Genomic DNA, 18,909 nt, shown 5'->3' on the forward strand with positions numbered 1-18,909 from the left:
ACACTGGGCACCAAAGGACACCTTGTTTTTAAACCAGCTGCATCAGTGACTCTGTCAAAAATGCATCAATAGATGCCCTGTTAATGAAAAACACATGAAAGTACTATTTTGTAACAGCAGCTCCTAGGAGATAATTTAATCACATTTTATTTTTAAAGCACCCAATCACAACAAAAGTCACCTCGAGGTGACTTTTTCTATGAGTCTGTTGTGGCCAGTGCGATCCTCTATGCTGTTGCATGCTGGGGGAGCAGGCTGAGGGTCGCAGATGCCAACAGACTTAATAAACTGATCCGTAAGGCCAGCAATGTTGTGGAGATGGAGCTGAACTCCGTCAAGGTGGTGTCGGAGAGGCGGATGCTGTCCAAGATAAAGACAATGTTGGATAACACCTCCCACCCACTCCATGACATGCTGGTCAGTCACAGGAGCTCGTTCAGTGAGAGACTGAGATTACCCATAATGCACCACTGAACGACACAGGAAATCATTCCTGCCTGTGGCCATCTCCCTGTACAACGCATCCACTTAACACACTGTTTGCTGCTACAGCTACACATGTTTCTTTTCCAACTATTTATTTATAAGTGACTTATGTATGTATGTATGTATATATATGTATATATTGTACTATTCTTAGTTAGCGTATTGTCTGTCTTGTCTTAATGTTGGTTTAAAATGGAGCACTGTAACAAAAATAATTTCCCCCAGGGATCAATAAAGTATTCTGATTCTGATTCTGATTTATATTGTAAGTTAAAGACCCTAGAAGAAAGTATAGACACATTTCAAAGAAATAGAGAGTGTTTTTAAATCAATTACAGTAACTGATACAGGCTGTACAGGGACCTCCTCACCCCTCTATGTGGATAAATGAAAAATCGGAGCAGCAAAACAGCACAGGGCAGCATCACAGTATGACAATGGATATGCCAATGATGGGGTCAGATGCTGGAGGAGAGGTGGGTTGCAAAGCAGCTAAAGAAGTTTAAAATGCGAACTCTGTATTTTCTGTAGGTGTGGGGGCAAAATTTATTTCTGGGTGGGCAGCGTCCATCCCTGCCAACTTTAGACCATCTTAAAGTCATGATAAAAATGACATGGGAATTAAAACAAACATTTCACTGACTACAACATAAATATAACGATGCATAAATAAGCAAGATTCATCTCATAACATGTCGCTTGCTGCTGAACTTAGACTTTTATTTTGGAAGGTATATATATTCAAACAGTATTTACCAATATCAACAAACACTGTAATATAATAGTGATTATTAATGATAATAATTACACTGCAAGCTAATAAATACGAAGTTCATTTCAGTAAAAATGCGAGGAAGGAAGCATACAATATACAGCAGCTGAAGACAGTGTCACTCTGAAGCTTCTCCTTCATCTGATTTAGTGTTTGTGGCTGAAGGTTTGCAAAACAGAGCATTACCCGTTACATTTAATACAGGAAACGCCCAGCTTGTGCCTCTGATGCGATCACTAAATTTGCATTTGGGACTTAACTTTCAGATTACAGCAAACAGCTGCTGCATTTAAAAAAAAGAAGAAAAAAAAGGAAACACTAGTGAGAACAGTGATGATTTCATAAGAGGCGCAGACTGGAGGTATGCTGAGAAAGGCCTCCATCCTCAGACTGACACACATGTAAACAGAGCCAGAGATGATGGAGTAGAGATATTGTTGCAGGGCTGCTCCCTCCTACTGGGAATCAGCTGCTCAGGTCAAGGATCAGACTGGGCAGGAGCAGTGCAGTGACACTGTGATGACAACAGCTACCTGCAGAACACAAACAGAGCAGATAACGGTCATCAATCACCCAGCAGTCACCACCAGCTCAAGTAATCCTTCTTGTTCAGCAACAGTGCTGTCAGCCTTTTTCAAAACTCAGGATACAAACTCTTACAGTACCCCTGCCTCAGGTTTTCATTCCATTTCATTTGTGAATTATTAATTGGCAAGAAACCAATGAGTCCTTTTTATTTTGAAAGTGTCACAGGTTGTGGAAAGTAATTTATGATTGTGGTCAATGGCTGAGTTTTAATTAAGTCCCGGCCAGAGTTCATAGTGCTGGAGATGGAAGTGGTTCGTTAATCACCAACTAGCAGACTAGCCGTGTACACCAAAGGCCAGAGTACGTCACTTTTATCTGAATTAAAGTTAATAGTTGTCCAGAAGGACACATGTAAGTGAATTAATGCTTGAAGGCACAGGGGAATCTGAAGATCGTTTTGGCATTTGGTCATTGCACCCTCGTTGAATCCGATCACAATAAGCATTCAGAAACAATCTGTGAATTCATGTTATTAATAAACATCTGAGCTCTCATTGACTCATGTGTGCTTGGAAATTACAGGCTCTCTTTGAAACTTTAAGCAGGAAGACTTGTGTTACTTGTTGATGGCAATGCTGGCCAGATTTCAACCAGGAAGGCTGCGGCCCCAGCACCACCACCATACAAAAACACATACACAAACACACAACGCACATACACACAGGCATTCTTTATCCATAATTTATGGCACAGACCAACAGTCTCCTTTAGAGTCCTTCAGAAGCTATAAAGTGTCTGTCAGTCTATCGTCATCCTCGTTGCAGAAAGTCTGAGTGATTGAAACCCACCCACTGATATCTACTGGGCACGTCCCCGTTTGGACAGACAGAGATCAATAGCTAAAAACATTATTTTGTGTGGCTCTTCATTATTTCTGTAAGCAATTCATCTGGACATACTGGTGGAATACATTTAAGCTAACTTATAAGCGATGCACTCTGTTGGCGCTGTATGTGAACAACGAGGTAGGCAAGTAGTAGGTAGGTAATAGTCATGAGCAAAGATATTACGTCTGAGAGCTTTTCATATCAACACAAAAGAAATAACATTTTTGTCAACTTTATTTTAGCCAGATTTACATTTAAGCACAAATCTATTTACACAAACAGAGTCAAAACTTTACATTTATTTCACAGAAAGCTACATTTACCCTACATTTACATGAGGACAAAAACTGTGATGAAATCTGCTGAAACTTTTGTCAGTGAATAAAAACAAAAAGAAAATATCCTGGAGTGACAAGAGCCAATAAGAACTAATTACATTGTGTAGAAAGGCCAGGCGAGTTTTGAAGCAGTCCAATCATTAGTAATCTGCATGCAGTAATGTTAGAGGTGCACAACTGAGGTGCTTTTTGGAAATGGTACCACTATCTCCCATCCTCCCGGTTTCTCATGAAAATGAGACAAAATGTCAGCACATAGGAAGACAAGAGTGAACATATGGACACATTTTCCATTTGATGTCAAGGAAAATGAGACACTTTGTAAACCATGTAGAGCAACTCTCACTGGTAAAAACGCAACAAATTTTTTACACTCTATATTTTCGTCAGCTGGATAAACTGCTGCTTAAAATCTTATGATGACTAAAGCTAAAAGAATTTAGAAGTCTAAATTTTAAGTAAAACGACTAAATAAAAATTTGCTGCAAAATTAACAGCAGTCACTCTTTAACTGTATTTTTAGGTTTGATGGTTAGAGAGCCCAGTTTTGACAACATCCCATATTTTCTCTTTATGATCTTATTAATGATTCTGTGTTTACTCCTTTGTTGTTGTTGCTTTTGTATTGCTGTTTCTGTTAGTTGTTAGACTTATATTTTGGTATTCTTGTTTTGGTTATTCTGAATCTCTCCAAGCTCCCTCTTGCTGCCGAGTTTCCTTTGTCACATGATTCCCCACATCGCTACTTCCTGTTTTATTTTGGTACTTCTATGTCTTGTCTTGTTATCCTAACTTTTTCTTTAGGTGTGTTTAGTTCCCCAGCCTTCAATGTGTCTGCGTGTAAGGCAAGGCAAGGCAAGGCAAGTTTATTTGTATAGCACAATTCAACAACAAGGTGATTCAAAGTGCTTTACAGAGACATTAGAAACTAAAACAAATAAAAAGCATGATTTAAAATTGATTAAAACAAACAAACAAACAAACTAATTAACAAACAAACAAAACAGTATATAAAATCAAAACAGATCAAATCAGAACAGTAGATAAAATCAGAACAGTAGATAAAATCAGAACAGTAGATAAAATCAGTAGTTAAAATGTAAGTTTTGAAATTTAAGCTTAAAAGTGTGGATTTGGTGCTTTATTCAAATGCAGCTGAGAACAGGTGAGTCTTCAACCTGGATTTAAATAAACTGAGTGTTTCAGCTGATCTGAGGCTTTCTGGGAGTTTGTTCCAGATATAAGGAGCATAAAAGCTGAATGCAGCTTCTCCGTGTCTGGTTCTGACTCTGGGAACTGATAAAAGACCGGATCCAGATGACCTGAGGGATCTGGAAGGTTCATACTGGGTCAGGAGGTCACTGATGTATTTTGGTCCTAAACCATTCAGAGCTTTATAGACCAGCATCAGGACTTTAAAGTCTATCCTCTGACGGACAGGCAGCCAGTGTAAAGACCTCAGAGCTGGACTGATGTGGTCCACTTTTTTGGTCTTAGTGAGGACTCGAGCAGCAGAGTTCTGAATGAGCTGTAGTTGTCTGACTGATTTTTTAGGTAGACCTGTAAAGATGCTGTTACAGTAATCAAGCCTGCTAAAGATGAATGCATGGACTAGTTTTTCCAGGTCCTGTTGAGACATCAGATCTTTTATCCTTGAAATATTCTTGAGGTGATAGTAAGCTGACTTTGTTATTGTCTTAATGTGTTTTTCTAAGTTTAGGTCTGCATCCATCACTACACCCAAATTTCTCGCCTGGTTTGTGGTTTTTAGATGTATAGATTGAAGTCCCCTGGTGACCTGTAATCGTTTTTCTTTGGCACCAAAGACTATTACCTCAGTTTTGTTTTTGTTTAGCTGGAGAAAATTGTGGCACAACCAGTCATTAATTTCCTAAATGCATTTACCAAGAGCCTGTACAGGGCCTCGGTCTCCTGGTGACATTGTGATATATATTTGTGTGTCATCTGCATAGCTGTGGTAGTTTATTTTGTTGTTCTTTATAATCTGTGCCAGTGGGAGCATGTAAATGTTAAACAGAGTGGACATACTGGAGTTGCAAAGTTTTCAGCCCAGAGACTTGTATAACAAAGCAGGATTTTGGCTTCGCCAACTAAGGTAAACCTAGGCTTCCTGGACTACAAGGGTTATTCGCACCACACGCCCGATTATCCTTTGTCAACATACCTATAGCTTTAGCCCAGCGCCTCAGAGTTCAGCCCATGACAGTCACAACACATAAACAACTGCTCCTCATATGAAAGTAAAACCTTTATCACAGATATTTATAAATTATAGGGTTCATATGGATTTCATGCTGCATATGCACACATTTTATTTCTTCTTATTCAGCCACTAGCTTCTTTAAATGTATGTGTTATTTGTTCACTGGCAAAAAGAATAACAACTCTGGATACTGTTCCAATATAAAAGGCAAAGATACTCCTCTTATGGGATAGAGCCTCTGAAAGAACACATCTTTTAGGCTTATTTAGATCTTTTCAGCTTGTTACATGAAACGGAGGCTCTATCTTGGTTCATAAAAGGCTATTGTTTACTCTGAACACTACACTAATAGATTCAAAATGTCGATATGCTGTAATTCCGGCCGACACTTTAGATAATCTTTTTACAATCGTCAATCTATACGTTTCTAGTAATGATTATCCTTTTTTTTCTCCTTTAATATTGTCTTACACCCTTTAATAGAACGCCCCAATAAATCAGTAAATGTAAGGCATTTGCCAATATCCCAAAATAATAAAGCAGTATATGCATGATTTCACTGTTGGAATTGAATGATACTTTTATTCTCCAGTGCAATAATTACTTTCTCCAACAGATCTCACAAGTAACATTATTATTCAAAAACCCTTGTCCTATTATTGTTAGTGATCCAACACCTATACTCCCAATTATTAAAACACATGGTGATTTAATACCTCCGTCTTAATGGACTCTGAATTTGACAGATTTATGATGAAAAAGTGGGCAAACTTTATGGGAACAAATGGTTTTACTAATAAATCTCCCTTTTAGTGGTAGTTAGTGGAAAAGTCACACATACAAGAAGAAATGGGAAAAAATTGGAATTCAGTACTGAGAGAAAAAAAAACACAAAAAATCCAAACAAATATGGAGAAGAATAACAAAATACAAAACTACAACATAATAAATCAAAAAAATTCCAAAATAGATATAGAAAAACAATGGCAGCAGTCAGATGTACCAAAAGCCTCCTAGTAGATATGCCTATGGTATCAAGTTGAAAATCCTATTTCGTCTTATTCTCAAATTATCACATTCACAAGATTTTCAGAAACATGTAACCTCTGACTTTGACCTTGAGGTTGAACTCAGTCAAAGGAGCTTGCAAAGAAAAACGTCTGGACTTCTTTAAGTTACTTGAAGACGTTTCACCTCTCATCCGAGAAGCTTCTTCACTTCTAAGGTCAAATGGTGGAGAGTCCCAGATATAAACCTAGTGGGAGTAACCCCCCACAGAGGGACAAAAGGACCCCCTGATGATCCTCTAATCGCCTGAGCCAAGGTGTGAAATTGGGTGTGGGTCCCAATCAGCCAGAGTTTCGGGTGTGTTCATTGTGAAACCTGGCCCCACCTTATCATGCGAATTCCTGAGGTCAGATGGCCCAGGATGTGAGTGGGCGTTAAGGCGTCTGGGAAGGATCTCAAAACTAGATTATAGATGGCAGAGAGTTGGTGTCGTAAACCCCCGCCTCTGTTCAAAGATGGTCGCTCACAGTGGACATAGATGCTTCTTTCACTCCTCTTTCAAACCATCTGTCCTCTCTGTCCAAAATGTGAACATTGGCATCCTCGAAAGAGTGTCCTTTATCCTTAAGATGCAGATGGACAGCTGAGTCTTGTCCTGTGGAGGTGGCTCAGTCACATTCAAACTTGTCTGACATTTTTTAGTAGATACACCTACGGTATCAATTCCAAACTCCTACGTTGCTTTGTTCTCTAGTTGTCACATACACAAACTTGGGTGTCCACGCTGCTCACCCCACCCACCTGGCAGGGTGACAACAAATACCCTTTTACAAGGGTATTTCACAGCTGATGGGTAAAAATCACTCATAAAAACCGACTGGGCAATTCACATAATCACCACAAGAAATACCCGTTTTAGCTATTACCATATTCTGCTGAAACGCACTACAGAAAAATTCAACAATTTCCCTGTAAATAAATGAAATAAGTTGAAGTTAAAGATACAGATCTCTTAAACACACCTAAACTAATGAGTTATACCGCATTAAACCAGATGCCTAATGGCAAGGCACCATTTCTTCAGAATGCAGCTGCAACAAAATTATCACTAACCAGTTAAAGACCCTGTTTTGCCATCTAGTTACGCGCCTCTGTCATCAATTAACAACAACATTAAAGTTGCGGCATTTGCATCTAGGTTAGAAGAAGTATTTCTCTCAACAATTCATAATGAGCAAACTGGATTTCTCTGCCTAAATACTAGGCTACTCAATCTCATTATCCTGTCACAGTGCTGCAAAACAAAAGGAGTAGTAATGTCAACTAGATGCAGAAAAAGTTTTTGACAAAGGTAACTGGTTCTTCCTTTTCATGATTTTTCTCAGATTTGGTTGTGGAAGGTTATATATTCATTGGACAAGGCCACAGTCACTACTAATGGGTTGATATTGCAATATTTTACCCTTCAGAGTGAGACCATACAAGAATGTCCACTTTCACACTTATAATTTGCAATTTTCATCAAACCACGAGCCACCGGAGTATGCCAAAATTTCAAAATCTAAAGGTGTCAATCCTCTGTATTAGAACACAAAAGTAATTTCTACACTGATGATATCCATCCATCCATTCATCCATTAATCCATTCGCTTCCACTTATCCTTTTCAGGGTCGCGGGGGGCGCTGGAGCCTATCCCAGCGACATAGGGCGAAAGGCGAGGTACATACAAATACATGTAAATATATGTATATACAAATACATATATATATACAAATACATATATATATATATATATATATACATATATATATATATATATATATGTAAATATATATACAGACAGACACTTACCTTTATGTATATCAGACATACACATATTATACACATGTATATCTCTCATAGAGTTTGGACAGGTTTTAATCAGGTTGGCACAGTTGTTGTTGGGTTATTTCTGTGTTGCACTGTGGCATGTGACAATAATTAAAAGCTACACTTTAGTTATTAGCAGTGGCTTGACAATAAAAGTAGCCATTCATTCATTCATGTCCCTATATCTATTTTTTAACCATTTAAATTTCCCCTTCCTTTTCTCTTCATCACCGTTGCACAGGAGGCCTGCTTACTATTTGTTGCTGGTACTACTGTTCACGGTGCAGCAGCCCCAACAGCTAACATGTCAGTTGAATGGACACATTTTGCTGCATCCATTTGTAGTTTATTTTCATTCTTTTCTCTCATCTTTTCAGCTCGTCTTTAACTTCTTCCACACTAAGCTTTCTCTACAAGACATGTTACCTAAGCATAATATAGCATGTTATATGTATATATATATATATATATATATATATATATATATATATATATATATATATATATATATATATATTGCATAGAGTTAGGTTTGCATCAAGATTATTTTCTACAATCTTTACTTTGTTTGCATATTCAATAGGCTAACAGGACAAGTGTAAGAATATTTAGAATGCAAAACAGCTGATTTCAGGGCTATATTCTTCCAGTGTCTGAAACTATGATTGTTTAGCATTTGGTTAAACTGCTAGCTAACCTTGCTTCTGTATGTAAACTCGAGGTTAAGCATTATCTGAGTTTTTGGAAGCTAAAGCTTGTTGTTTCATATTCCGATTTCTTTTTAATATACTCCAGCCACATTATACAGACTTATTCTGGAAGCCTTGTTTCTGACAACTCCAACAGGAAGCTTCATGCTACAGGCCACGGAGTATAATTTTTTTTTCTATTGATAAAAGACACACCAAACAGCTATAAAAATGTACCATAGATTTAACCTTAAACTGCAGCCTGTTACTTCCAATCAGACACTCCCACATAATCACTGAATGACCCGCCTGCAGCAGCGACTCATCTTTTATTACTTTCAATCACTGCAGCTGAGGGCTGCAAGTGAGAGTTTCCCCCCTGTATCACACACACACACACACACACACAGTTCATTTAGAGAGAATTAAATAGACAGCGAGAGAAAGAGAGGCGTGCCAGACACACACAGTTACTTTCATATCTTTTTGTATATTATATTTTTATGTAGCCGTTATTTTCATTTTTATTGAATTTTGTTTAGATACTCTGGCAAGACTTGCAAAGAAGATTAAATTAAATAGAACCAAGCAAGAAGGAAAATGAATTTGTGTTTCCTAAAGATTTTTGATGGACTCGAGGGCTTCCAAACCCTGACTGATAAATAAAAGATCAAACTTTATTAGGTGAGCAGAACCAGAGTTCCCATTTAACATATTTAGGCCACCCTAAAAGCAAACAAAAATTAAAATATCAAGCAAAACAGGCATTGGTAAAGATCCTGGAGACATATGCTAATAATGCTTCAAAGGACAGCCAGATCAGATCAAAAATCCTTTCAAATGTCATATATCTGCTTTGTATTCATTTCATCAACAGGGATCACCAATAGGAGCATTTGAAGAATTTTTAAAAATCAAAAGCTATCATCGAAGTGAAAGAGGATCACGAAAATTGACACAGTAAAGGTGAGCATGAGGAGGGGCACAATGAACAGGAAGGAGAGAATAGAGAGTGCTGTAGGGAGAGGAAGAGTGATGAGAGGACTATGAAGTTTGACAGGAGAATGAACATCACTACACTGCAGAGCCCGTCCACGAAAAGACCTGAGGCGTCTGTCAGATTGGTGATTTTGTGCCCATCTGCACAATGTTCCCATCCTGACCAGCTGGAAGGACGCCAGTTTAGGAGGAGAGGGATAGGGCAGATTTCTGTCAAGGTATGTGTGTGTGTGTGTCTGTGAGCGCACATGGTTGAGGACTGTAGATATAGATATAGATATATATATATATAGATATATATATATATAGATATATAGATATATAGATATATATATATATATAGATAGATAGATAGATAGATAGATAGATAGATAGATAGATAGATAGATAGATAGATAGATAGATAGATAGATAGATAGATAGATAGATAGATAGATAGATAGATAGATAGATAGATAGATAGATGGATGGATGGATGGATGGATGGATGGATGGATGGATGGATGGATGGATGGATGGATGGATGGATGGATGGATGGATGTAAGGACAGTTCTTTGTAGAGATCAGAGGCCATGGGGTGACTGCGTCTGTTTGGCTCAAACAGTCAGAGAGTGTTGCCAGTCACGGCCACATCAAAGCTCTGACCTCCTGCCACGACAGAGAGCACCCTTCTCTGCTTCCAGAAGATGCACACACAAACACACAAACACACTTAGGACTATATTCAGTCTTCAACCTGAATTACTGCCATCAGCATTCACCAGTTTCTTTTTCTTTTCTTAACCTTCAGCTTTGGATAGTAAGTCTTGGTCATTACAGTAAAATAAAATTATTGTTTATAACAAAAATAAAATCACCAACTGCAATAAAGTCAGGTAATTAGATAAAATATAACAAAATATTACATGAGCCAGGTGATATAATGCTTTATATAATATTTGTGTCATGATCCTGGGTCCTTTTGACCCAGCGTTTTGTGTTTTCTCTTCGTGATTGTGGTTCTGTTCTTTCTCTGGTTAGTGTTTACTCTGTTCTGCCCGTGTGTTCCTGTATCTAGTCCGCGTTTCTTAGTTGTGTCCTTTCATGTGCAAGTTCCTGTTTTATTGTGTAGGTCTGCGTCTTATGTGAGTATTTTCAGTTTGCCTCCCTAGTCTCGTCATGTTAATCACTCCCGGCTGTGTTTCCCACCTGTGTGTAATCTCCCTGTGTTTTCTGAGTGTATTTAAGTTGTGTTTTCTGTCTTAGTAGTCGCTGGTTCGCCTGTGTTGTTTCCCCTCGGTCTCCCTGCGGCTCTCCGTATGTATTTCCCCGGACCTCTCTGCATCCTCGTTTCTGGTTTGTGTTATTAGCTTACCCAGTTTAGGTTTCCGGTTTCTTGTTTTTCCACCAGTGCTGTTTTGTACCCACAGTGGTAAATAAATATTCACCTGCACCAGAGCTGCCGCCTTTTGGGTCCTTTTCTACAACTCCACACGGCTTGCCCCCGGCAGACCGTGACAGTACGAACCAGCCACCATGGACCCAGCGGCAGTAAATCCGTCCGAGGAGCTCCAGGACGACATTGCGTACAATGTGGAGATTCTCCTCGGGCTATGGCTAGAGAACCCTCCAGAGGAGCTTCGTCGTGCCGTGGAAAGTCGGCTACAACGGCTCTTTTCTGGCCTGCCATGGCTTCTGCAGTCGCTTCCTCCGACCATGCAGGCTTTTCTCCGGCTCACACCGCACCTTCTCTCAGCCACTCCCGCCTCGCTGCCCGACTCGCCGGATGTGATCTTGCCCGGCCCGTCGGAGCCGTCTGCGGGGAGGAAACGCCGATTGCGCTGCAAGCGCGCCACCCCACAGCCGGACGTTCGGGCTTCTAAATCGCCGGCTGTGGTGAGTGAGGACTGTTTTTCATTTTCGGACTGTATGACTGTTCATTCAGGGGCGATGTTCTGTGCAGCATATGATATTGTGAATAGCATATCACCTGCTCAGTTAGCTCCCCCGCAGCCATTCTCAGCTCAGTTAGCTCCCCCGCAGCTACTCCCAGCTCAGTTAGCTCCCCCGCAGCTACTCCCAGCTCAGTTAGCTCCCCCGCAGCCACCCTCAGTTCAGTTTCCAAAGCCCCCAGTGCCACTTTCAGTTCAGGCCCCCGTAGCTCCAGAGCTCCCCGCAGCTACTCCCAGCTCAGTTAGCTCCCCCGCAGCCACCCTCAGTTCAGTTTCCAAAGCCCCCAGTGCCACCTTCAGCTCAGGCCCCCGTAGCTCCAGAGCAACCCGTAGCTCAGGCCCCCGTAGCTCCAGCGCCGCCAGTAGCGCAGGCCCCCGTAGCTCCACCGCCGCCAGTAGTGCAGGCCCCCGTAGCGCAGGCCCCCGTAGCTCCAGCGCCGCCTGTAGCGCAGGCCCCAGTAGCTCCAGCGCCGCCTGTAGCGCAGGCCCCAGTAGCTCCAGTGCCCCCGCTACCCGTAGCTCTGGCTCCAGTATCACCGGTTTCACTCATTCACTCCATGCAGGGAGAAAGTCTAATTTCACCTCAAGGTGCTTTTCATGGTTCAGCCGCCATTGGCACAGTTTGCCGCTCCAGGGCTTCCCCAGAGGCTAGGTCTCAGTCCCCGGCTGATTCTGGACCCCTGAAGTCTAAGCAGCTACCTGAGAACTGCGCCATGTCAGCATTGCCTGTGCAGAGCCCGTGCTCAGTGCATTGCCAGTTGCCTTCGTGTTTGCCAGAGGACTCCATGACTGCTGGCTTAGTGATGACTTCTGCTGGAGGGTCCGAGGGACCGCTCCGGCCTTCGTCTCTAGTCTCCGCTGGAGGGTCCGAGGGACCACTCCGGCCTTCGTCTCCTGTCTCCCCTGGAGGGTCCGAGGGACCCCTCCAGTTTTCGTCTCTTGTCTCCACTGGAGGGTCCGAGGGACCACTCCGGCCCTTGCTTCCTGCCTCGTCAGCTGGAGGGCCCGAGGAGCCCGTCCAGCCGCCGGCTGCAGCTTCATCATCATCCTCGCCTGGCCCAGCCGCCGAGTCTTCCGCCTCGCCTGGCCCAGCCTCCGTGCCTTCCGCCTCGCCTGGCCCAGCCTCCGTGCCTTCAGCCTCGCCTGGCCCAGCCTCCGTGCCTTCAGCCTCGTCTGGTCCAGCCTCCGTGCCTTCAGCCTCGTCTGGTCCAGCCTCCGTGCCTTCAGCCTCGTCTGGTCCAGCCTCCGTGTCTTCAGCTTCGTCTGGTCCAGCCTCAGAGCCTGCATCCTCGTCTGGTCCAGCCTCCGCCTGTGCTTCGCCTGGTCCGGCTTCATCAGAGTCTTCGTCCTCGTCTGGTCCAGCCTCCGCCTGTGCTTTGCCTGGTCCGGCTTCATCAGAGTCTTCGTCCTCGTCTGGTCCAGCCTCCGCCTGTGCTTTGCCTGGTCCGGCTTCATCCGAGTCTTCGTCCTCGTCTGGTCCAGCCACGGCCTGTGCTTCGCCTGGTCCGGCTCCGGCCTGTGCTTCGCCTGGTCCAGCCTCTGCAGCCTCGCCTGGTCCGGCCTCGGCCTCTGCAGCCCCGCCTGGTCCGGCCCCGTCATCGCCTGCCTCGTCTGGTCCTGTGCCCACTGGGCCTCGGCCAGTACGCTTGACACTGGAGCGCCGCCTCTGCCTTCCGCGCGGCCGGCCCCCTGAACTGCTCTGTCGTCTCCTTCGCCTGAGTGGCCGCCGCTGCCTTCCGCACGGCCGGCCCCCGGACCGCCATCGCCTGAGTGGCCGCCGCTGCCTTCCGCACGGCCGGCCCCCGGACCAGCGCTGTCGTCGCCGCCGTTGCCGTCCGCACGGCTGGCCTCCCGAACTGTATCCACGTCACCGCCGTTGCCGTCCGCACGGTCGGCCTCCCGAACTGTATCCACGTCGACGCCGCTGCATTCCGCACAGTCGGCCCCCTGAACTCTTTTGTTTTGGACTCCTGTGCTGTCGGCCCCCTTGGCCGGCCCCCTGGACCTTTCTGTTTTGGACTCCATTTTCCTTGGGCTATGGTGTGTTTTGTTTTATTGGTCTTTTTTTGGTTTTGGTCTCTGTTTTCCTGTGCTTTGGTGTGCTTCTTTTCTTTTGGTCTTTGGCCTCGTGTTTTGTTTTTCTTTTTTTTGTCTTTTGGCCTTCTGGTGCTCCTGTTTTTGTTTTGCCTCGAGCCCTCCTTCCTGAGTCCCCCGCCGCCCGCCCTGGTCGGGTTGTTTTCTGCTTTGGGCGGTTTTTGTTTTTTTTTGTTTTGGTGTTCTTGTGTTGGGCTGTCTGGGGCCAGCCCTTGACGGGGGGGTACTGTCATGATCCTGGGTCCTTTTGACCCAGCGTTTTGTGTTTTCTCTTCGTGATTGTGGTTCTGTTCTTTCTCTGGTTAGTGTTTACTCTGTTCTGCCCGTGTGTTCCTGTATCTAGTCCGCGTTTCTTAGTTGTGTCCTTTCATGTGCAAGTTCCTGTTTTATTGTGTAGGTCTGCGTCTTATGTGAGTATTTTCAGTTTGCCTCCCTAGTCTCGTCATGTTAATCACTCCCGGCTGTGTTTCCCACCTGTGTGTAATCTCCCTGTGTTTTCTGAGTGTATTTAAGTTGTGTTTTCTGTCTTAGTAGTCGCTGGTTCGCCTGTGTTGTTTCCCCTCGGTCTCCCTGCGTCTCTCCGTATGTATTTCCCCGGACCTCTCTGCATCCTCGTTTCTGGTTTGTGTTATTAGCTTACCCAGTTTAGGTTTCCGGTTTCTTGTTTTTCCACCAGTGCTGTTTTGTACCCACAGTGGTAAATAAATATTCACCTGCACCAGAGCTGCCGCCTTTTGGGTCCTTTTCTACAACTCCACACGGCTTGCCCCCGGCAGACCGTGACAATTTGATTTGGAAACGAGACTCTTCATTGACCCAAACAATCTGGCGCTATTTTCATAGCTTGTACTTTCTTTAACCTCTTGGCATATTCACCAAAGTTCAGCAGACTCTGCCACTTACGTTGGTATAGATTAACAACACTTCACACATTGAAATTCATAATATCAATGAACTATAATGGAGTTTTGGGTTGCTCTTGATGTAAAAGTAAAACCATATGTAGCACTGTCTTCTGCTTGCTGCTGGGATTTCTTATATTTTTTTAGACACCACTGTGAAATTGTGCAGAAGGTACAGTGGGGCTGAAATTTGTTGTTCTTTAACTTCAGCCAAGCAGATTATTGAAGTTTAACTAGTTGCACTAAAGTTTAATTGGTTGTTCTAAAAAAGACAGTTAAAAAAGTGGTCACTGTTGGAAGTGGAGTGGAAACTCCTGATTGGCTACATTTTAAAACTGACCTCACAAATGGCTATAAAAACATAATAAACACATTTTAATATTGTAAAAATAGGAAAGTCAGAGTTTATCATTTCATCACTAGATCTACAGCCTTCCCACTCTGCTCCGCCTCAGATTAAAGCTTCACCTCAGCTTTACTGCTCAGGCTTAAAACTGTCTAGTTTGGCTATTCTGCTCTGAATTTCACTCTGATTTGTTCTCCACACTCCGGACTCTCTGGCCTGCCCTGCCTCAGAATCCCATCCATGGCCCTGTAGTAATTACTCATCTTTTATCTAAGTAAGATACACTACCTGTCAAAAGTTTGGACATACCCTGCAAACCCTCGGTCTCCTGTCAATGAGCTTCATGATGCAGTCACCTGAAATGGTTTTCACTTCACAGGTGTGCCTGTCAGGGTTCATTTGTGCAATGTCTTGCCTTCTTGATGAGTTTGGGACTATCAGTTGTGATGTGCAGAACTCAGGCTGGTACACAGCTGACAGCCCTATTTGACAACTGTTAGAATTCATATTATGGCAAGAACCAATCAGCTAAGAGAAGCAACAGTCCAGCATTACTTTAAGAACTGAAGGTCAGTCAGTCCGGAAAATTGCTAAAACTTTGAATATGTCCCCAAGTGCAGTCACAAAAACTGTCAAGTGCTACGATGAAACGGTCTCAAATGAGGACCAGGAAACGAAGACCAAGAGTCGCCTCTGCTGCTGAGGATAAATTCATCCGAGTCACCAGCCTCAGAAACTGCAAGTTAACAGCAGCTCAGATTAGAGCCCAGATAGATGCCACACAGAGCTCCACTAGCAGACACATCTCTACATCAGCTGTTCAGAGGAGACTGTGTGAATCAGGCCTTCATGGTCAATCAGATGCTAAGAAACCACAACTAAGGAAAAGCAACAAGCAGAAGAGATTTGTTTGGGCCAAGAAACAGAAGGATGGACATTAGACCTGTGGAAATCTGTGCTTTGGTCTGAGTCCAAATTTGAGATCTTTGGTTCCTCTCACTGTGTCTTTGTGCGACACAGACAAGGTGAACGATGGTCTCTACATGCATGGCTCCCACTGTGAAGCATGGAGGAGGAGGTGTGATGGTGTGGGGGTGCTCTGCTGGTGACACTGATGGGGATTTATTGAAAATTGGAGGCACACTGAAGCAGCATGGCTACCACAGCATCCCATCCAGTTTGCGTTTAGTTGGACCCTCATTTATTTTACAACAGGTAAAAGGACCCCAAATACACCTCCAGGCTGTGTAAGGGCTATTTGATCAAGAAGGAGAGTGATGGAGTGCTGCACCATGGCCTGGCCTCCAGAGTCACGTGACCTAAACAGAATGGAGATGGTTCGGGATGAGATGGAGCGCAGAGTAATCAAAATAGCAGTAATCAAAGCAAAGGGCGGCTATTTGGAAGAATCTAAATTGTTAAACATGATTTTTGTTTGCTACATAATTTACATAATTCCATATTCATTCATAGGTTTGATAACTTCAGTGAAAATCTACAATGTAAATAGTCATGAAAATAAAGAAAAGCCATCAAATGAGAAGGTGTGTCCAAAATACCCTCTTTGGCAGTTCTCGTTTTAAGGTCGAATAATTATAGGGGGGTGGGGGGGGGGGGGGGGGGGGTTGTTTGTTTGTTTTTAACCATCTAATGGTGAAAAAATATTAAGAAATATTCAAACTTGGATACTAAAGGACATTGTGGTCTATAATTCAGTGAGACAGTTTTTCTGGTTTGTCCAGTGTGTTGGAAGATTTAGAAGTTTCAGTCTAATCTAGATCAGGGCAGGCTCACTGGGTAGGATTGCCCATCTTCAGCTCCATTTCCAGAGCAGAGCATCCAGGTACAGGAAGATAATAGTTCATATAAATCACAGCCAAAACTGGTTCTATGGCACCACCATTGATAGTCAGTCAACAGCAAGATGAATGGCATCTCTGGGATATGTGGAGACCAAGCCAATAGTGTCTCTATAGTAGAGAAAGGAAACGTTCAAGGTCCTCTTAAAACTCAAAGCTTATTGATAGTTGTGTTGGCTAAGTTGTATATTACTCAAAAATGAATACAGGAGGAATGAACCACAAAAGAAAAATACCACGTGCCTATTTGATTTTCCCAGTTAACTTTATTTATATGTTCAACTGATATTAAACTTAGTTTATACAACTTTTTCATGTATTGAACATTTTTTATTGTTCATTTTTATTTAACAAGCATTAGCGACAGACCACTCTCACGTTGCCACTGTCAGTCTGTTGGATGAGTGAGAAAATTCCATGCTTTAGCTTGCCTCAAAACAGCTCCCAAGAAAATCCATTCAACATTAGCTTAGTAACAGAGACCACAAATAACAAATGCCAACAAATGACTGACTGACAGCACAACAGTTTCCAAAACAAAATCAACAAAAAAGAAAAGAAGTCAGAAACAGATGAACAAGTTAAAATAATCAATACGAGTTAGCTAACTATTAGTTGTAACTTAACTAAACAAAACATGTGCATATATTTGTACAAATACTCAGTTATATACACTGGTTTGTACACACAAAGATAAACTTGAGAATTTGTATATTTTATTTATTTTGTCTCAAGATGTTTCCACATGGACTTCAAGCACTAGCTGTGTGCAAATACATCTAAAACATCTATTGCACTTCACTCAGCTGCCACAATTTTACTGGTGACTGCTTTCTGGAAACCAGGGATGCAGAGGTCATACGTTAAAAATATGACCTTTTCAAGCTTGTCCTATGTCTAGTTTTTCAGTCAATCTCTTTTCTCCTCCAGTTTTCAGTCTATTACCAAGACAAATCTTTAAAGACAGAAATGTTACGAGTGATTTCACCAGCTCTTAATAGATTATCTTTCTACTCTTCCTTAAAGATTTGAGAAGACATTTGTTGTCATATTACAGCCAGTACCTCTTTTTGTCACTTCAAAAACACATACCCGCACTTACAGATTGAAGGACTAAAATGTAATCACTGACTGTCATAATTTTCACCACCCACTACCCACATGGCCCATCACAGCTATTTTACTGTGATGTTTACTGTTTCTTTCCTGCTTCCTTGTTTAAAACGCCTCGACTCATTTTGTATTCTTTTGTCTTTGTCACTCGTCTTGTTATCCATCTGTGAACTGCTTTGATGTTTGAATAAAAGGAGTGTCAGTTAAAGGAAAAAAGGAGCCAGGCTTATAGCATGATTAATTCTTAGTTATTCTGTTTAACATAAACATTTGAAATTGATATGAAAGAAATTATACTGTGAAAACAGAGTAGTGTAGTAAGTATAAAAACATTTCTAGTGCAAAGTCAGAAGAAAACAAAAACCATCTTTCAGCTACAGTTCATTTTGGTGAGCGAGAGCCCAAAGTAGAAACAGGTTAATTGTATGTAGAATTTATGGCTTTAAGCTTTAGTTATTTATTATTTTGCAGGATTTGCAATTGAAATCTGTCATGTATTATATGAGGGCAAATTCTATTATTAAAATAGATCATTGATTCCTTGCAGTTAGGAAAAATTGATGGATTAACAGGGATTGCACCATCTAACTCTGGGTGACCACTTTAGATTTCAATCACAGGTGATTCCACATGCAGCCCACAGTCTGACTACAATCCCAGGCATATTGGCAAAGATTTACAAATAATTGCAGCCTAATTTAGAACATGTTGCAAAAGCACTGCAATTACTGTGAGTCTTACGTGTCTGCCTCGGATAAATTCTTTTTTTTTAAATCTCTCCCTCAGTGACAATAATAAAATCATTCAGTACTTGTGATCCTGACAGAGTTAACACTGCAAGAGGAGAGGGGGGCATGATCTA

The 18,909-nt window shown here is 42.3% G+C and overlaps 1 protein-coding gene across 3 annotated transcripts in view; it reads right to left on the bottom strand.

Annotated features, from left to right (window-relative positions):
• Nucleotides 1-1,174: 1,174 nt before the first annotated feature.
• The window catches only part of tsnare1 (T-SNARE Domain Containing 1), a 274,342-nt gene continuing 256,607 nt past the window's right edge, over nt 1,175-18,909 (bottom strand). For all 3 annotated transcript variants that reach the window (XM_085472891.1, XM_085472888.1, XM_085472889.1), the window contains one exon: nt 1,175-1,791. In XM_085472891.1, the coding sequence (XP_085329017.1) occupies nt 1,744-1,791 (48 nt within the window). In that variant the 3' untranslated portion in view covers nt 1,175-1,743. The remainder of the gene's footprint in view (nt 1,792-18,909) is intronic.

Source organism: Copadichromis virginalis, linkage group LG11 (genome assembly GCF_057382275.1).
Source record: "Copadichromis virginalis isolate Kocher_CV1m ecotype Utaka linkage group LG11, C_Virginalis_male_GT1.1, whole genome shotgun sequence".
Lineage (NCBI taxonomy): Eukaryota > Metazoa > Chordata > Actinopteri > Cichliformes > Cichlidae > Copadichromis > Copadichromis virginalis.